Genomic DNA, 21,122 nt, shown 5'->3' with positions numbered 1-21,122 from the left:
GAACACAAACGGTACTGGAACTCAGGCTATATAATATATGCAAGAGGGTACGAGTTGAGCACGTTCTGTTTCTTTTACCATTACAGGCTGGGCCACCCCCACCACCTCCTTATTGTGTAGCAGTTTGGCGTAGAGTCCTGCAGCCCCCTGGCGCGTGGCCGTCTGGCTGTCCTCCGCCGCCCAGGAGCTGTTCAGATGCTCCTGCCACTTCAGCATCACGTAGGTCTGGCAAGGCACCATTTCTCCTGATCATTATCTACACTGTGGAGTTATTACAGCTGTCAGGAACAGATGAAGGGGAGAAAGAGAAAGCACCTTGGTTAATAAGTTTAGACTACGAGCTATAGATACCAAAATCAAGGCAGCATTTCTCCTGATCATTATCTACACTGGAGTTATTGCAGCTGTCAGGGACGGGACCGAAGGAGAGAGAGAAAACACCTTGGTTCATACAGTATAATTAGGTTATAAAGGGAAAATTATTAAACACCACCGCTATAAAAGCTATGGCCTATCACTGTATTTGGCTGTATGCCCCGACGAAAGTTGTGTTGAACGAAAGCTTAGCACATTAAAACCTCTACAGGATCAGTGTGCCCCCCGCGGGAAGGTTGAGCTAACGTAGGCTAATGCGATTAGCATGAGGTTGTAAGTAACAAGAACATTTCCCAGGACATAGACATATCTGATATTGGCAGAAAGATTAACAAGAATTTAAGCTAACTGCACTGTCCAATTTACAGTAGATATTACAGTGAAAGATTTCCATGCTATTGTTTGAGGAGAGGGCACATGAACTTGAAAATGTATTATTAAATCATTTAGGCACATTCGGGCAGTCTTGATACAACATTTTTAACAGAAATGCAATAGTTCATTGGACAAGTCTAAAACATTACACATACACTGCTGCCATCTAGTGGACAAAATCTAAATTGCACCTGGGCTGGAATAATGCACTATGGCCTTTCACTTGCATTTCAAAGATGGTATAAAAGAAATACAACAAAAAAACATTTTTTTTCTTTGTATTATCTTTTACCAGATCTATTGTGTTATATTCTCCTACATTCATTTCACATTTCCACAAACTTCAAAGTGTTTCCTTTCAAATGGTACCAATAATATGCATATCCTTGCTTCAGGTCCTGAGCTACAGGCAGTTAGATTTGAGTATGTCATTTTAGGCGAAAATAGGAGGGAGGAAGGGGCGGATCCTTAATTAAAACACTGAAACTTGAATCTGATTTAAAGTGGTCCGAAAGTCTTCTTAGGACATGAGATGACATGAAAATAGCTTAACTGAAATGTCCTTGGAGTCAAGGCCTTTCAGTAAAGGAATCCCTCGTCTTGATCTGATCGATATGGGTCTGTGACTTGTAAATGATTCATTTACATTACAGTTGGTGGCAGCAGTCACTGGTCAGCAGCTGGAAAGTACCAGTAGTACGGAAATATGATTCTCCATTTTAAATCCGTTTCAGTGTCACGCCACAGCACGGCAAGGCTTCGTCTAGCAGCAGGGCAGTAGGCACATGACCATGAATGTATGACACACTATCCCATTGAACCCAGTCCCTTCTTAACCCTCTATGTCTAGCCAACTAACCTTCCAGACGTCTTGTTCTACAATCTACTGCTTACAAACACTGCTTAGCACAACGCCCCTCTCTGATCACAAGCCTTGAACTCCATTACGCTACACAACAAAACACCACAGCAGGCCTATTGATAATATTGATAATAGGCCTAAGACGTGATCATGTGATCAAACAAAGCATGTCAAATGATGTTATTATTGCTGATAAAGGTAAGAGCAGGCTAATAAGAGTTTAATTGCGTTTTTGTTAGTCTTGGAGTATACTTGTTTTCCAAGTGCTGCCAACGCCTAGGGTAATATTGCCACCATCCCCTTGAACTGGTCAATAACTTGAGAGACTCTTAATTTCCCATTAGACAGATAAAAGTCAAACCTTTCAATGGTTACCTCAGTCTCTACAATGCCCAGAGGCCAACACAGTAGCTTGGATGAGACAGTCCAAGCACAGTAGTCTCTCTCTGGTCTAGCGGAGGGTATGGGGCATCCATACTTTCATACTGGAGTCAAATACAACCACCGACCGTTTCCTTGTTTTCCCTCGCTCTAAAATGACAACTCAGTGCATGTGTCAACTTAATGTCAGATTACATTGATTACACTATGTCTAGGAGCCATTTTAGAGCAACAGAAACTAGGAAACAGTCAGTGGTTGTATTTGACTCAAGTTTATTTTTTTAACTATGGATTTCAGCAAACAAATACGAGCCCAGCTTTAAACAGGATAAACATAGGTACACAGTAAGGGTTTAAGATTTGACTTTTCAAGTATCGACTGACAGTGACTCGATATAGTCGGAGCTTCAGTCCACCCACACTCGTTGCCGCTGAACTTGGCCTTGTACTTGTACGCGGAGTGTTGAGATTCCTCAGCAACATCACAACAGACAATTGAACTCGATGCACAGCACAGTACATTAAGACTTTCATCAGCCTTCATTGAACTTGAACTATTACTGTAATACATTACCATGATGCAGCATTAGTGAAGTGAGAGCTAGCTATGGGCCGACTAATGTCTGAGAGTGAGCCTCTTCTCTCTTTTGCAGCTCAACAGTCAGGCATGAGGCAGGCAGCTTGCCTAGAGCACAGCCCTAGGACTGAGCCTGTATGGTTTCCAGTGGACAAAAATAACAGGAAGCGTCTTTTAAGAGAGGCAACAACGATACAGTAAAGTTCTTGACATAGCTAGGTCGGGCCTAACCTAGCCCTCCCTGGCTGACTCTGCGACATCCCTGAACCAGCACCTGACCAACCATCTGGATCAACAGACGGCCCTATATTGGGCATGGGGGGGGTATCATTATTAAAATGAATGTCAATTGGAGAGGCCTCACACTTTGTCTAGTATCAGGTTGACCTACAGCTCCAGACTGGTCAGGCGGTCTCTGATTATTTACTATATGCAAGAGCAAAATGTTCAGGTTAGGTTACATGTTACTAATAATAAAAGGCAAATAGTAAGGTGACCGGTGGCAATAAAACTTAGGTCGTCATACACAGAGTACTGAAATAACAGACCGTAGGGACGGTTTCCCAGACACTAATTAGGCCTAGTCCTAAAAAGTATGTTCAATACAAAATTGTCAATTGGAGCAAAGTATTTTGTTTTGTTGTTGTCTAGAACCAGGCCTAATTTTCTAGAACCAGGCATAATTGTCTAGAACCAGGCATAATTGGTGTTCATGAAACTAGCTAATGGAGTTAGTTTTATTTATATATTATATTTAACCTTTATTTAACCAGGAAGTCTCCCAGAGTCTCTTTTTCAAGGGAGACCTGGCCAAGAAGGCAGCAACAATCAGTACATTACAGAACTAAAACATACAATACAACACATGATCCAGCCTAAAAAAAAACTCCTCTGTAACAGTCTCACAACAATATTTTTAATTCATTCAGTGGCACTAACAGATCTAGATGAAGCATGGATTGTAGACTATTCCATGCCTCTGTGGTGCACAAGAAGAGAAGGCAGTCTTGTCTAATACTGTGAATGCCCTGGGAACTTTAAGAAGCAACCACCTAGCAGACCGGGTATGGTAACTGCTGGTGGTGAAGGAGACCGGACTACAGAGGTAAAGAGGGAGTTTACCTGCTGGTGGTGAAGGAGACCAGACTACAGAGGTAAAGAGGGAGTTTACCTGCTGGTGGTGAAGGAGACCAGACTACAGAGGTAAAGAGGGAGTTTACCTGCTGGTGGTGAAGGAGACCAGACTACAGAGGTAAAGAGGGAGTTTACCTGCTGGTGGTGAAGGAGACCAGACTACAGAGGTAAAGAGGGAGTTTACCTGCTGGTGGTGAAGGAGACCAGACTACAGAGATGAAGAAGGAGTTGACCCAAAAGAGCTTTGTAGATGAACACATACAAATGTATCTTTCTGCGCATATAAATTGAGGTCCAACCTACCATTTGGTACAAGGTGCAATGGTGGGTGAGTGACTTGGCATTTGTAATAAAGCGCATAATAAACAGAGTCCAGTCTCTGTAAGATGGAGGAGGTTGCATGCATATACAACAAGTCACCATAATTAATTACAGAGAGAACAGTGGCCTGAACAAGCTTATTTCTAGCCATAAGCTGGAAGCAAGCCTTTCATACGAGAATTGCCTCATACAGCAGTAAATAATGTCTATCACTCAATCCCTATGTCAGATTTCAACATACCCTAGGACTAGCTAACAGTTACTAAGCTGAGATGCAACAGTAAACTACAGTACGGTTAAATTCAGCTGCAAAATGGCCTAAAATCAATGCATGATGGGGTGGGACGAATGACGCGACAACAATGGCATGATTCCTCATTGTCAACAAACCAGTGGCAACTGTAACAATTGAGACAACAATTATTATTATTATTAGAGAGGTGCCTTTATTTATAAGTGTGTAATAAAAAAATATATATATATAGATATTTTTTTGCATATTCCAACTCCCTGAGACACCCGAGTGGGGTCACAGCCAGGGTCACTATTGGACAGCACCCCTGGAGCAACTAGTGTTAAGTGCCTTGCTAGAGGGCACTAAAACAGATTTTTTTTATTTTTTTTTATTTACCTTGTCAGCTCCAGTATTTGACCCAGCAAACTTTCAGTTACTGACCCAATGCTCTAACCTTGAGGCTACATGAAGCAAAGAATCTGTGACAGAGGTTTGTGGAAAGCTGATCACTTTTCTCTGAATACTCTTCTGTCATCAGAAGACCACAATATGAGAGTGCATGACTAACATTCAAACACAAAGGACTTGAAAGACAGGTTTGAATTTGACAGCTATTCCCCCAGGTATCCTGGCATTGCAGACAGGCTTTCAGTAAGCAGAAAACAATCAGTGAGTGTGAGAAAATGTCAACTGCTAATGTAGTAGACATGTAGTAGATGCCGCCATCTTGACTATTTCAAATCTTCTCTCATTGATTGAGAAAGGTGGGCGAATTTAGGAAGGATGGGTTGGACGAAAATTCTGTGTTTTATGTTTTACACTACCTACTGTGTAATGACTGTATGTTAGTGTTGACATACTGTATCACCTCTGTTTCAAAGTGTAGCTAATCTACTACAAGATGACCATGTGCTCCTGAAAACAAATTCAGCTGGGAAAAAAACTCACATAGTTTTTTTGCAAGGCATACACGGCACAGGGTGACTAAAAGTGGATTCTGGTCGCTTTTATCCTTGCAATCACATTGACTAGCTGGGTATTCTAAACAGTTAGTTACAGTAAAAGCTAGCTAACTTGCATAGGTACAATACAATACCTAAACTACTCACAGATGTGGTAGAGTGACAGCTGTCATTTTCTAAATCAGCACCAGATCTGCATTGTGTAACGTTAGCAGCTCTGTATTATGTTGCAGCAAGCTAGTAGCTAGCTACTGTCCTATCAGGTCTTAGCTTTCTATCTAGCTAGGTTGACAACTGCTCTTTAACCAAACTCAACCTAGCTATAGTTAGCCATCTTGACAAATAGGATACGGCTGTACAGACTGCACTGTGTCATTCTGACATTAGACAGCATTGCTAGCTAGCAACAAGCCAAGTTAGCTAGCTATCAACAATTGTTGTTTTTGTAACACAAAATGTTGTGTAACGGTGATTTTCTATTGGCATAGCTACACACACTGCATACACAAATGCATTCAAAATAAAACCCTACCTCTGTTGTCAGTGTTATTCACACCCGGTCTCTGCTTTCCTCGTACGCTCAGTTAGCTAACGTTAGCTACAGCTGGCAACTAACGTTACAGTGCCACTGCAGTTGACAGCTAACGGGAAAAAACAAGTTTTACAAATAATTATTTATCTAGAATTAATGAATACAAATAAGTAACAAGTTAAGACATCCAGGTTTCCATTAAGTCGGTCTCCGACACGGCACCGGCAAAATGTTTTCGGTCTCGCCAGGACGAAACAACAGTATTGTGCCTGGTTGCCATGAAAAGCAGCACCATAGGAAAAGCAGAGCCCTTCATGCCTGGGCGTCAGCGAGAACACACGGAAAAAGTAACGCGAGACCAAGATTCTTCTTCGGGTTTATTGGCAAAATACAGATACTGTATGTTTTATTTAACCTATATTTAACTAGGCAAGTCAGTTAAGAACAAATTATTATTTACAATGACAGCCTAACAACACTGGGCCAAATGCACCCCACGGGTCTCCCAATCAAAGCCAGCTGTGATACAGCCTGGAATTGAACCAGGGTCTGTAGTGCCTTAGACTGCTGCACCACTTTCTGTAGTGACACCTTTAGCACTGAGATGCAGTGCCTTAGACTGCTGAGCCACTTGGGAACCCAATATGTGGTAGTAGTAGAGTAGTGGCCTGAGGGCACACTTAATGTTTTGTGAAATCTGTTGTGACATGTATTGTAGCTAATGTTTTTAAATTGTATATAACTGCCTTAAGTTTAATTTTGCTGGATCACAGGAAGGGTAGATAATGGAGAGCCACAATAATTACAAATACAAAATATACTCAAAAAATCTCATTTGTCTTTATTTGTCACATGCGCCGAATACAACAGGTGTAGTAGACCTTACAGTGAAATGCTGAATACAACAGGCGTAGTAGACCTTACAGTGAAATGTTGAATACAACAGGTGTAGTAGACCTTACAGTGAAATGCTGAATACAACAGGTGTAGTAGACCTTACAGTGAAATGCTGAATACAACAGGTGTAGTAGACCTTACAGTGAAATACTGAATACAACAGGTGTAGTAGACCTTACAGTGAAATGCTGAATACAACAGGTGTAGTAGACCTTACAGTGAAATGCTGAATACAACAGGTGTAGTAGACCTTACAGTGAAATACTGAATACAACAGGTGGAGTAGACATTACAGTGAAATACTGAATACAACAGGTGTTGTAGACCTTAGAGTGAAATACTGAATACAACAGGTGGAGTAGACCTTACAGTGAAATACTGAATACAACAGGTGTAGTAGACCTTACAGTGACATACTGAATACAACAGGTGTAGTAGACCTTACAGTGAAATGCTGAATACAACAGGTGTAGTAGACCTAACAGTGAAATACTGAATACAACAGGTGTAGTAGACCTTAGAGTGAAATACTGAATACAACAGGTGTAGTAGACCTCACAGTGAAATACTGAATACAACAGGTGTAGTAGACCTTAGAGTGAAATACTGAATACAACAGGTGTAGTAGACCTCACAGTGAAATACTGAATACAACAGGTGTAGTAGACCTTAGAGTGAAATACTGAATACAACAGGTGGAGTAGACCTTACAGTGAAATGCTGAATACAACAGGTGTAGTAGACCTTAGAGTGAAATGCTGAATACAACAGGTGTAGTAGACCTTAGAGTGAAATACTGAATACAACAGGTGTAGTAGACCTTACAGTGAAATGCTGAATACAACAGGTGTAGTAGACCTTACAGTGAAATGCTGAATACAACAGGTGTAGTAGACCTTACAGTGAAATACTGAATACAACAGGTGTAGTAGACCTAACAGTGAAATACTGAATACAACAGGTGTAGTAGACCTAGAGTGAAATACTGAATACAACAGGTGTAGTAGACCTTACAGTGAAATGCTGAATACAACAGGTGTAGTAGACCTTACAGTGAAATGCTGAATACAACAGGTGTAGTAGACCTTACAGTGAAATGCTGAATACAACAGGTGGAGTAAACCTTACAGTGAAATGCTGAATACAACAGGTGTAGTAGACCTTACAGTGAAATGCTCAATACAACAGGTGTAGTAGACCTTACAGTGAAATGCAAGCCCTCAACCAACAATGCTTAAAGAAGTTAAGAAGAAAAATGTGTTAAGTTAAAAAAATAGATATGTAGAAAAATAGAAAATATAAGTAACAAATAATTAAACAGCAGCAGTAAAATAACAATTGTGAGGCTATATACAGGGGGTACCAGTACAGAGTCAATGTGCAGGGGCACCGGTTAGTTGAGGTAATTGAGGTAATATGTACATGTAGGTAGAGTTAAAATGACCATGCATAGATAATAAGAAAAGAGTAGCAGCAGCGTACAAGAGGGGTCTTGGTAGCCCTTTGATTAGCTGTTCAGGCGATTTATGGCTTGGGGGTAGAAACTGTTAAGAAGCTTTTTGGACATGGACTTGGCACTCCGATACCGTTTGCCGTGCGGTAGCAGAGAGAACAGAATGACTAGGGTGACTGGCCTATTTGACAATTTTCATGGCCTTCCTCTCACACCGCCTGGTATAGAGGTCCTGGATGGCGGGAAGCTTGACCCCTGTGACGTACTGGGCCGTACGCACTACCCTCTGTAGTGCCTTGCGGTCGGAGGCCAAGCAGTTGGCATACCAGGCAGGTATGCAACCAGTCAGGATGCTCTCGTTGGTGCAACTGTAGAACCTTTTGAGGATCTGAGGACCCATGCCACATCTTTTCAGTCTCCTGAGGGGGAATAGGCTTTGTCGTGCCCTTTTCACAACTGTCTTAGTGTGTTTGGACCATGATAGTTTGTTGGTGATGTGGACACCAAGGAACTTGAAGCTCTCAACCTGCTCCACTGCAGCCCCGTCGATGAGAATGGGGATGCACTCGGTCCTCCTTTTCCTGGAGTCCACAATCATCTCCTTTATCTTGATCACATTGAGGTAGAGCTTGTTGTCCTGGCACCACATGGCCAGGTCTCTGACCTCCTCCCTATAGGTTGTCTCGTCGTTGTTGGTGATCAGGCCTACCACTGTTGTGTCATCGGCAAACTTAATGATGGTGTTGGAGTTGTACTTGGCCATGCAGTCAGGAGTGAACAAGGAGTACAGGAAGGGGCTGAGCCCTCACCCCTGAAGGGCCACCGTGTTGAGGATCAGCGTAGCGGATGTGTTGTTTCCTACCATTAAACCCTGGGGGCGGCCTGTCAAAAGGTGCATTGTCGCCACCAACTGGACAGGGGTAAAAAAAAAAATCACACAAAAAAATGTACATTCTGCTAGAAGGAAGAGAAAATTAACATTAATCCTCACAAACTATGGCTCCACAGTGTCTTAATCTTCAAAGCAAGCCTGTCCGACCCTAGTGCAGCTGTAAGAAAGTGTGTCAGATCTGCTGGCTACATGTGCACATACCTGTGCAGCATGTGTCATATCAACTGTTCTATTATTATTGTTATTATTATTATTATTATTATTATTCCAATTGTATTTTTTATTGTATTCTACACTTTTGGGAAGGGCCTGTAAGAAAGCATTTCGCTGTTAGTATACACCTGTTGTTTACAAAGCGTGTGACTATTAACATTTGATTCTCTCTAACAAGAGATCAGGACCTTTAAGTCTCCGGCACAGGTGCTATAGCCTACATGCCCCATAACAAAGGGGTCACTGGTCCAAGTCCTGCACTGACTGGTGCACCTAAATTACTACACTGGTGGCAGCAGTGTGATAATCCCTGCAGTCTATTACCTGTCTCTGTCTCTCTCTGTCTCTGTCTCTCTCTGTCTCTGTCTCTCTCTAACAGTATAATACTGATGATCTTACAGAGAGACAGAGACAGAGAGACAGGTAATAGACTGCAGGGATTATCCCACTGCTGCCACCAGTCTATTACATGTGGTCTTTGCCTCTATATGATACTGCCATCTACTGTTAAGGATCGGTGACCGCTTATGATACAAAGAGTGTCTGTTTAAGAGAGTGAGGCAGAGAAACAGACAGGCGGGTGGACAGACATACAGACATACAGACAGGCGGCGGACAGACAGACAGACAGACAGACGGGCGGGCGGACAGACAGACAGACATACATGCAGAAGGACAGATATACAGACAGACATACAGACAGGCGGCGGACAGACAGACAAACAGACAGACGGGCGGGCGGACAGACAGACAGACATACATGCAGAAGGACAGATATACAGACAGACATACAGACAGGTGGGCAGACAGAGAGGCAGATAGACAGACGGACAGAAAAAGAGAGAGAGGGGGGAAGTGTGTGTGTGTGTGTGTGTGTGTGTGTGTGTGTGTGTGTGTGTGTGTGTGTGTGTGTGTGTGTGTGTGTGTGTGTGTGTGTGTGTGTGTGTGTGTGTGTGTGTTAGATTGACTGTCTGTCTCCTTGGGGTCAAGTAAGGAACCAGGAACTTTGGGGGGTCGAAGGGGCATCTTACTGTCTCCTCTACACAAACAAACTATGACATCAGTTTGTACAGACTTCAATTCCTGGATGGCAGTTGAGTGTAATTCCCACTTCCATGCCGGATTTCTAAAACAGGGGGACAGGCTGGCAACTAGACTAGATGACAACACCGGATTGAGGAAATTGACGAGGGCAAACCATGTGGGGAAAAAACAAACTTGTTTTTAAGCCGATATAACCATGCAACCTCGTGTATTAAGCCACTCCATTCAAGCAGCGACTTCGTCAGCCCAGAACAGCTCTTCTGAACATCCAAGGCGCCCCGTGCTAAATCTTATCCAAAGATGTATTTTCTCCTTTTCACAGTCTTCTCCATATTCATAGTGCGTAATGTTGAGGCTTGGGGAGCAAGTGTCAAGTACGCGGTGAACTGCCCGGAGCGGTGCAATGTGGATCTGTGCGGCTTGACGCAGCGCTGCAGACGGACTGTGCTGGATGACTGCGGTTGTTGCCAGGTCTGTGCGGCAGACAGAGGGGAACACTGCTATCGCACTGTGTCTGGGATGCACGGAGTCAAGTGCGGACCGGGATTATTCTGCGAGTTCTACAAAGATGAGGACGACTATGGAGATGAATATGGCATCTGCAAAGGTAGGCTAATATTCACCATGACACATCAAATGCGCAATTGCGCATCATAAATTGTGTGATTAATCTGTACATAGTCCATACATATGCCATAACAGGCTAGATACATGTGATACCTATTTATATTGTGTTACATATTGACTATTACGTCTGTTTATTTCTTCCCAAAACGATTCCAAGGAACCCTGGAAGCTTCATTTCGTTCACGCTTAGCCTGACTGTTTCATTGCTGTTTTTCCAAAGGGATCTATAGTTTCTGTGTTCATAGCATTCCTAAAAGTTACCGTGATGAAAACGACGCCTACCATGACACGCTTCATGTAGAATATGAGTATTTACATCAAGCTATGCTTAGCTTTCACTGTGGACTTTTTGGATGCAAAGTTTTTCGAATTTGGAATGTTTACTATTTCTGCTCATGTTGACAGTGGTGAAGAGAACTGTAATATGTAGTCTTACATCACTATAATGCAGATCTGATAAAGAGCAAAGGATCATGGACCTATAGAACAGAACAGAACAGAATAGAAAATACATCTCTGTGGCCCGTTGACGTCCCCACTCTGTACTTTGTTTGTCTAATGGATGATCATTTAATTGCCTACTGTAAGTACATATCATGTCCCTCTCCTGCAAGTGCAATAACATTGAATGGTATTCCCTTCCTTACAGATTGCATGTATGGAACCTATGGGGTAGGGTGTGGTAAAACATGCCATTGCAAAGCTGGAGGTATCTGTGACAGAGAGACAGGAGCCTGCCTCACCTTCAAATTCTTCACCAAAATCGCCAGCAAGCTGAAGACACAGCACCCCAATGCAGGTGAGAGATTGAGAAAATACCTCAATGTGAGAGCCACCCTATGGAACACAGATTCTGGACTATGAAGCACTTCCAATGGAGATTATCAAGTGCTTTTAAATCCGGGTTGAAAGGTCTCGTCTTTGTCTGAGAAACTGTAGAGCTAAAAAAAGCAAATCCATTTGAGCATGTTTTGGATACACAATGTGGAGTAGCACTAAAGCAAACCCATTTGAGCATGTTTTGGATACACAATTTGGAGTAGCACTAAAGCAAATCCATTTGAGCATGTTTTGGATACACAATGTGGAGTAGCACTAAAGCAAATCCATTTGAGCATGTTTTGGATACACAATGTGGAGTAGCACTAAAGCAAATCCATTTGAGCATGTTTTGGATACACAATGTGGAGTAGCACTAAAGCAAATCCATTTGAGCATGTTTTGGATACACAATGTGGAGTAGCACTAAAGCAAATCCATTTGAGCATGTTTTGGATACACAATGTGGAGTAGCACTAAAGCAAATCCATTTGAGCATGTTTTGGATACACAATGTGGAGTAGCACTAAAGCAAATCCATTTGAGCATGTTTTGGATACACAATGTGGAGTAGCACTAAAGCAAATCCATTTGAGCATGTTTTGGATACACAATGTGGAGTAGCACTAAAGCAAAGACACCATTAAAAGCAACCCAGTTAAAGAAGCGCAGCGTGTGTATCTCTGTGAAGTATTTGCAGTTGTCACATCACATTAAATAGATATTGACCTGGTGATATTTCTCATTTTCAGGAGGTGAGATTGGTTCAGGAGATGACAGCACCAGTCTGAATGGGGAACGATCCACTGCTCCAAAGTGGTTAACACCTCGCTGACACTCATTATCAAGACTTAGTTTATTCTGTGTAAATGTAGAAAGCATAGTAGTAAATTAAATGATTGGAGGATATATTTTATTATGTATTATTAAGAAAACACATTTTCTACAAGATGATTGAATGTTTTGAGCATCTCTGTTGTGGTGTTTCTATTTTGTACCAGTGCCCCATCATGTCATAAGAGTTGTGTTGTACCAAACGAAGGGAGGTCAAATGTACCAAAGTTCAAATATATGTTTATTCTACTTTTATACAAAGTATGAATATATCTAGAATGTCTATGATGACCTCTATGATGAGCTAACATTCTAGCAATGATGCATTCACTTCTTCATAATTGAGATCATTTGGTTCAATCAAATTATGTGAAAATGTTGTGCTGATTTGATATGACCCCCCCCCCCCCCCCCCCCAGGGATATAAAATAATAAATAATATATTGTCTCATCCTTTTCTTCTAGAAGTATCTACTGTGATCTGTGCTTTTTAATTGTTTGTTTGATTGTTTGTTTGATTGATTGTTTGTTTGATTGATTGATTGATTGTTCTTTACTGATAATCTCTTATTTTTCTTTCACCTGTGATCACATGGATCAATATATATATATTATATATTATGTCATATCACCTGCCAATGTACAGTATGGTCTTACAAATAAACCAAAGTTGACCTGGAAAAAAATCAGTTTGAAGCCCTGTGTTTTAGTCATTGCGGTTTATTTCCCTCCTATGTTATTAAAGATGTCAGCCTACATAAAGAGAAAGAAACATTTAGCAGACGCTCTTATCCAGAGCGTCTTACAAGAGCAATTAGGGTTAAGTACCTTGCTCAAGGGCACATGGTCGGCTTGGAGGTTCGATTCGGCGACCTTTCGGCTACCTTTTCTAGAAAAACCACAAGGACATGAAATGAATCTGCAAAGCTATGTCTTATCTGAATGCAACATTATTATATTGATATCACGAGGCGTTCGATGCCTGACAATGGAAGCTGCAAAACTGCAGTTTCACACTACTTTTTGACAAATGCTAAAGATTTGGCCCAAATGGATAACATGAAGTGTATGTTCATAATGTATAGAAACTTTTGTGGTCATACGCACATCCTTAAATAAAAAAATGTAGATTCTGGGGCTAATGAAGTTTACTTGAAAAAAAACCCCAGAAAGGGTTGAAAAGTCTCCCAATCACCAACTTTATTGACACCGTTTGGTCATAACTTATAGCCGAGTTAAAAGCCTATTATTGTCTCTCAATTGAATCACTTTGGAACTCATGGAACTCTTGGACCTCCATTGAGTGGCCTATGTCCACCCTGACTCTGAAAATACCCCAGTCAGGGTTAAAAATAGCCTGTTATTAGCCTAGCCCTCACCTCCGAGAATCAGCACGGTACACAACACAACTGTTTTCCAGCATCAGGCTTGTTTGTTTCCTATTCCTGGGCTTCCTGACACCTGTGAAAATGGTCCTTCTTCCTGTTGTTGTTGTGCCTGCCCAGCAATTTAAAAGGCTTGGAATTTGTCAAGTGACACACGTCACTGGTGTGACTGTCGGACCGTCATCCCGGCAGAGCTGGAGACACCGTGCTTCCTCCCTTGGTGCTTGAGTTTATCTGAATTCTTTCCTGAAACAACTTCAAGTCAACACCTAAACACAAACAAGTTCTCACACTCACAGGGAGCAAAGACATGTTGCACGGCAGTGTCTGCAATAACCGTATTGGAATGTTGTGAGAAGGCACATCATAGGATAGAATAGGATAGAATAGGATAGGACAGGATAGAATAGAATAGGATAGGATAGAATATGATAGAATAGGATAGGATAGAATATAATAGAATAGGATAGAATATGACAGAATATGATAGGATAGGATAGAATATGATAGAATAGGATAGAATAGGATAGAATAGGATAGGATAGGATAGGATAGAATAGGATAGAATATGACAGAATATGATAGGATAGGATAGAATAGGATAGGATAGAATAGGATAGGATAGAATTTGATAGGATATAATATGATAGAATAGAATAGAATAGAATAGAATAGGATAGGATAGAATAGGATAGGGTAGGGTAGGATATAATGGAATAGAATATAATAGAATAGGATAGGATAGGATGGGACAGAATAGGATAGGAAGGGACAGAATAGGATAGGATAGGATATAATAGGATAGGATAGGATAGAATTGATGGAATTGATGTAAAATATATCACTAGCCACTTTAAACAATGCCACTTAATATAATGTTTACATACCCTACATTACTCATCTCATTTGTATATGTATATACTGTACTCTATATCATCTACTGCATCTTTATGTGATACATGTATCACTAGCCACTTTAAACTATGCCACTTTGTTTACATACCCTACATTACTCATCTCATATGTATATACTGTCCTCGATACCATCTACTGCATCTTGCCTATGCCGTTCTGTACCATCACTCATTCATATATCTTTATGTACATGTTCTTTATCCCTTTACACTTGTGTGTATAAGGTAGTAGTTTTGTAATTGTTAGGTTAGATTACTCGTTGGTTATTACTGCATGTTCGGAACTAGAAGCACAAGCATTTCGCTACAATCACATTAACATCTGCTAACCATGTGTATGTGACAAATACATTTGATTTGATTTGGATAGGCTAGAATAGAATAGGATAGGATAGAATAGAATAGAATAGAATAGGATAGAATTGAATAGAATAGAATATAATAGAATAGAATAGGATAGAATAGAATAGGATAGAATAGGATAGTGGTAGGATAGGATAGGATAGGATATGATAGAATAGAATAGAATAGAATAGGATAGAATAGGGTAGAATAGAATAGGATAGAATAGAATAGGATAGAATAGGATAGGGGTAGGATAGGATAGGATAGAATAGAATAGAATAGAATATGATAGAATGGAATAGAATAGAATAGGATAGAATGGAAAAGAATAGAATAGAATAGAATAGGGTAGAATAGAATAGGATAGAATAGAATAGGATAGAATAGGATAGGGGTAGGATAGGATAGAATAGAATAGAATAGAATATGATAGAATGGAATAGAATAGAATAGGATAGAATGGAAAATAATAGAATAGGATAGAATAGGATAGAAATAATAGGATAGAATAGAATAGAAAGAATGGGATAGAATAGAATAGGATAAGGGTAGGATAGAATAGAATATAATAGAATATGATAGGATATGATATAGTAGGATAGAAAGAATAGGATATAATAGAATAGAAATAATATAATATGATAGAATATTATTCTATTATACAAAGACAATGTACTTGTGTTCAGATGGAAGGCATTTCCTTTTCGTCATATTTCCGGTCCAATTTTTCATTATTCTCACCATCAACAATTCCATGGAAGGATGACTGGACAGTCTCTTACACACCCTCAGCAGCAGCAGTCACATAGGCTACAGTAAGGCTAACATAGACTCCTTTGGTTATGAATAAAGGTATCTGAACCCATCATGTACTTCAAGGACATAATTTCAGTCAATGCATCTCTGTTTTTGCTATTGGAGGGCACACACCATACACGTTTTGTTGAAGGGTGTGACTCGTGTGACATCTAATTATCACCAGTTTCTTTCAGTAGACAAAATTAATACTGAATGTTTTATATGTATAGAAACAGCATGAAGCGTGTCAAGATGGCAGAGTATGTAGGCTATCCAAAGTTTCCCAGCTTTTCATATAGACCTATAAAGCTTTAGAGCTTCTTATGGTCTAAACTCAGCCACCCGTGACAAAGATAGCATAGACTTTATTGAATGCTAAGGAGTGGATAGCCTTGACCTGGTCAAGGGCCATGTCAAGGTAAGAGCCAATGAAACAGGACGTGTTGCATGTCAGGATGCAATGCCAGAACAACAAGCCTCACACTGTGACAGCCAGACAGTTCAGGGTCTAAAAACAGAAAACGTTTTTAAAAAACGTAATTAATCAGAAACGGAAAAAACGAGTATTTCTTGTTGTATCAGGTATTATTCCCTCCCTGTTTCAGCCAGTGTTTTGTCTTCTCCATTTGGTGCCTAATGAACACGAAGCAGGTCTGATAAGAGACTGATCTGCGAGGGCTGTGAGGGGTGTTGATAGTGTTCAGCCTTGCATGTTCCTGTCATTCCCCTGAGAACCAACACACTGAGACTTCACAACCAAACAAAGGACCATGCAAAATAACAGGAAAGTGTTGGTGAGAAATACCCTTTATCTGACTCCCCGAGCACGTCAGCGCCGCCTCACAGAAACAAAGGTGTGTGAACGCAGCAGTAAAGATCTCTGATTTATGGCCAATGCCCTCCTTTCTATTATTTACAGTGGACTTACTTCAGAAATGGACTGGCAATAGGGCAATTCAGCCAACTGCCCGGTGGGCTATTCCATCATTTGGCTAACGGGCCGGTCTCACGGGAGGAAAAAAAAGATTGTTTAAAAGAGAGAGAGAGAGAGAGAAAGGATTGCGAGCACGAATTAAACTAAATGGCTGCTGTCCCATTACACAGACACAGGCCCAGAAAAAAAATGATGCATCAGAAATGCCTGGGCTGGTTCCTGGTCCCAGTCCGCCCCTGCCGTTTACTTCAACAGGTTGTTTATTAGCACAGTCAAGTGGATAATAAAAGGCAACATGTCGTGACCTTCTAGGAAATTAACTGATGTCTGGGTCTCCCACTAAATACAACAATGAATCGGACGGATGTCTAATTCAGGAATCAAAAGAACAGTTAAACTGATTAGGTGGTTTTGAATTCCAGGGTAGTTGGCTTACACACAACATGCCATTGAACAATTTCCAGTCTAGCTTTGAAGTGACAAGTGACATTTTTGCACGCAGGCTCAGCCTGGCGTCATACTACTCCTATATGGGATGGCTATGCCTAATCTGTTCTATTGGATTAATGTGTCTGTCCACTGGCTGGTTCCCTCAAGTTTGGTCTCTCTGAGGTCCTCACAGACTCATGGGACACATTCAGCAGGGCACACCATGGAAAATGTTTAAAAACCGTTTGCAAAAGAAAACAAAAATGTGCTTTTCTCATTGAAAAGTAGATCCTACTCTGTTTCAGTCAGTATTCTTCAGTTTGGTGGCTAATGAACACAGTCCTGGAGCTCTTCAACAGTTCACCCATATGACCCACTGATGAACTTTTGACCTTAAACTCCGAGAACCAATTGGAGCATTGGTACTTTCTGAAATATCCGACTTGCTAACGACTTGAATGTAGCACATGTATCCTATAACTACAACCAGTTAGCAAGGTGGAGATTCCAGAGGTCCGACTAGCACGTGAAAGTGGCATTTGTGCGCATCCTGGTTGTAGGTTTTCATGTGGTAGTGCTCACAGGTTTGATTGTGATTAGTTTGAAATGTAACATTTTCGTCAATTTTAAACCAATCACAATCAATCATGGTCAATAAAGACGTACGTTCATGAGTGCACAGTGCACACTGGTTGACTGTCAAACCATGAAGCTGCCAGATAGGCTCTTCAATAACGGGGCAATAAGAGCTACTAAATAGCCTACTTTAGGCTTATGTTTGATGGTAGCAAGTTAATTATTAAACGTATGCACGGTTCAGTAGCCTAATAACTTTTAATCATTAAATGCATGATTAGAAAGAGGTTTCGGCACGTTTCACCATAAACTCTAGGCTACGTTTCTTGTTCGAGGTGATCGCAAGAGGCAAATTCCAGAAAATATCGGATAGTATACAATCAGACATCTCTTTCTCATACAGGTCTATAAACAGTTTATTATTATGTTTTTCTTTGAATAAATTGATCTTTTTGTGTCAGGGCAGGAACTGAAAAGAATGTAGGCCTACGTTTTGGTAAATCTAACCTAGAGTATATGTCTTGCTGTATAGCCATCTCAAGCCATAGCGAGCACAGATAGATCAGGGACCTACAGAAACCAGATCAGGGACCTACATGGACCAGATCAGGGACCTACAGGGACCAGATCAGGGACCTACAGGGACCAGATCAGGGACCTACAGGGACCAGATCAGGGACCTATACCTTTTTCTTGATTTATTGGAACATATACAGTATATGTCTACATACAAATGTAAAACAAACAAAGGGTCTAGCCCCCCTTGAGGTTCTTGAGAGAGCAGCCAAGGAAGTACGAGAAAAGAATGTGTCCATTTGAGCAGCAGCAAAGGGATGAAAACAAGAGACTGAATGATACTGAAGAGGTACACTGGCAAACAAGAAAATAAACGTGTATCTGTGTGAAAGTGAGGCTAAACTATAGAGTAGCAGAGGCACACAAGGTCTTATCTGATGACCCCGGGGCCATACTTGCAAAGATTATTTAAAAAAGTTGAAGTTCAAGCATCCGGCAATTAAAATTGGCGCTGTAGTGTCACGTGATAAAATGTTACAATGTAGCTGGTCTCATCAGATAACATGGCTAACCTCACCAGGTGGCAGGGATTATTTAACAAATTCCTCATCAGCCTATCACAGATCTTAAACTTTTTCTCCACACACCAATGCCATTTCTTAAAATAGGTCAACTTAGCCACCAGAGTATACATGTAAACCTCCACATTAAAGGTTTACGTTTATCCCTCTGGTGGCTGAGGAATGTTTATGATAGGTTGATGAGGAACTTGTTATGCTAACGTGTGCCAGGTGTTGCAGTGATTTAACTTGCTGTGGAAGCTGTCTTGTATAGTGTTGAGTCATCAGCATACATAGACGCACAATATTTACTCAGTGCCAGGTCATTAGTAAAGATTGAAAAAAAGTCAAGGGCCTAGAAAGCTGCCCTGGGGAATGCCTGACTCTACCAGGATCATGTTGGAGAGGCTTTTTTATTTTATACCAGGCAAGTCAGTTAAGAACAAATTCTTATTTTCAATGACGGCCTAGGAACAGTGGGTTAACTGCCTGTTCAGGGGCAGAACGACCTTGTCAGCTCGGGGGTTTGAACCTGCAACCTTCCGGTTACTAGTCCAACGCTCAAACCACTAGGCTACCCTGCCGCTTCCATTCAGAACACACTCTGTGTTATTTTAGACAGGTAACTCTCCATCCACAATATAGCAGGGGATGTAAAGTCGTACCACATTTGTTTTTACAGCAGCAGATTATGGTCGATAATGTCAAAAACTGCACTGAAGTCTAACAAAACAGCTCCCACAAGCTTCTTATTATACATTTCTTTCAGCCAATCATCAGTAATTTGTGTCAGTGCCGTACAGCCCCACCTATAAACATGCTGAATGTCAGTCCTGGGGGAACACACTTTCCTGTAGGCTAAAATTGAAGAGATGACAAACAGTAGTGGCAATGTAGTCCTCAATCATTTTCCATCCAAGTAGTCAGACCCAGGTGGCTTGTCATTGTTGCTATACAACAACAACATTTTTTTTTTTTTTACATATTCCACACTCACTTTACGGAATTCAAAATTACAATGCTTGTCTTTTATAATTTGGTCACTTATTCAGAATTTCTTGTTGGAAATATCATGCCTGAATTTGCTTATCTTGCCAAAGAACAAAAATCATTAATAAAGTAGTTGACAATATCAGTGGGTTTTGTGATGAATGAGCCATCTGATTCAATGAAGGACGGAGCTGAGTTTGCCTTTTTACCCAAAATGTTTTAAGAAAATTTAAGGTGCTCCACAGCTTTTTACTATCGTTCGTTGTATCATGTATCATTTATAGTACCGTTTTTTTCTTCTTTTTGTTTAGTTTAGTCGCAGGATTTCTCAATATACAATACTTTTAGCTCTGCAGCCAGGCTTATTTGCCATTCCTTTTGCCTCATCCTTCTCAATCATAAAATGTTTCAATCACTCAGCGATCCACAATTTTTTTTTTTTACTGTTTTTACAGAAATGTTCTTATTGATTACTCGTTATTGACCGGAATAATCATGCGTTAAGAACAGTGTCTGGTTGCTTCTCCTTACACACAACAGACTAGAAAATATGAATCACTACAGAACGTCTTGTATGATCTCTACAGTGGGCCCAGCCTTTGGAACTTTGGTTTTCTCTAGATATGGCCACTAAATTATGATCATCTGATGGGTGTGGATACTGCTTTAGAGCAGACGTCTGAAGCTTTAGTAAAGCTGTGATCAATATATGTGGATGATTTCATTCCCAAACCAGGTTGCAGGCACTGAACCAGGTTGCAGGCACTGGATACAGTTTGAGGCTTTTTCTTGAGTGGACAGCTTGATGAAAGAATACATTTAAGATATACAATATGCCACACCTCCATTCCATTAATTACACTTTGACCTACCAGCACCATCACCCACTGTCACAGGACACCGTCACCCACTTACCCCAAGGTGGCTCAACTTACCCCGTCCTTATGTTCAAATTACCCCATACCAGGGGGTATGGGTAAATGCTATGTTTTAGCATGCTATGTTTTCAAAACTGAATGTTTACAAGAATTCTGATTATTTCCAGGGATGCAAAAACATCCTGAAAAATACATAGATATCTTTGTTAGAAACAATATCCCTTGACATGGTGTGTGTGTGTGTGTGTGTGTGTGTGTGTGTGT

The 21,122-nt window shown here is 40.8% G+C and overlaps 2 protein-coding genes across 10 annotated transcripts in view; one reads left to right on the top strand and one right to left on the bottom strand.

The window, feature by feature from the left end:
- The window catches only part of LOC139422690 (probable E3 ubiquitin-protein ligase HERC1), a 111,945-nt gene extending 105,876 nt beyond the window's left edge, over window positions 1-6,069 (bottom strand). For all 9 annotated transcript variants that reach the window (XM_071173902.1, XM_071173903.1, XM_071173894.1 and 6 more), the window contains exons 1-2: window positions 5,755-6,069; window positions 79-278 (exon numbers count right to left, since the gene is read on the bottom strand). In XM_071173902.1, coding sequence (XP_071030003.1) covers window positions 79-240 — 162 coding nt within the window. In that variant the 5' untranslated portion in view covers window positions 241-278; window positions 5,755-6,069. The remainder of the gene's footprint in view (window positions 1-78; window positions 279-5,754) is intronic.
- A 4,419-nt stretch (window positions 6,070-10,488) lies between these two features.
- Window positions 10,489-12,932, top strand: LOC139422695 (endothelial cell-specific molecule 1). The gene is made up of 3 exons (XM_071173918.1): window positions 10,489-10,860; window positions 11,530-11,679; window positions 12,452-12,932. The coding sequence occupies exons 1-3, from the start codon at window positions 10,554-10,556 to the stop codon at window positions 12,532-12,534; spliced, it is 540 nt and encodes a 179-aa protein (XP_071030019.1). The 5' UTR covers window positions 10,489-10,553; the 3' UTR covers window positions 12,535-12,932.
- The last annotated feature ends 8,190 nt before the right edge of the window (window positions 12,933-21,122 follow it).

The sequence above is a fragment of the Oncorhynchus clarkii genome, chromosome 12 (assembly GCF_045791955.1).
Source record: "Oncorhynchus clarkii lewisi isolate Uvic-CL-2024 chromosome 12, UVic_Ocla_1.0, whole genome shotgun sequence".
In the NCBI taxonomy this organism is placed as follows: domain Eukaryota; kingdom Metazoa; phylum Chordata; class Actinopteri; order Salmoniformes; family Salmonidae; genus Oncorhynchus; species Oncorhynchus clarkii.
The sequence above is the reverse complement of the archived record's forward strand: the minus strand, read 5'-3'. Positions and strand labels throughout refer to the sequence as shown.

Bases quoted from the DNA above. Each gene is read 5' to 3' on its own strand.
- LOC139422695 (XM_071173918.1), top strand. From the start codon at position 10,554: ATGTATTTTCTCCTTTTCACAGTCTTCTCCATATTCATAGTGCGTAAT. The intron at 10,861-11,529 runs GTAGGCTAATAT...CCTTCCTTACAG, and splicing joins TGAATATGGCATCTGCAAAG to ATTGCATGTATGGAACCTAT. The intron at 11,680-12,451 runs GTGAGAGATTGA...TCTCATTTTCAG, and splicing joins GACACAGCACCCCAATGCAG to GAGGTGAGATTGGTTCAGGA.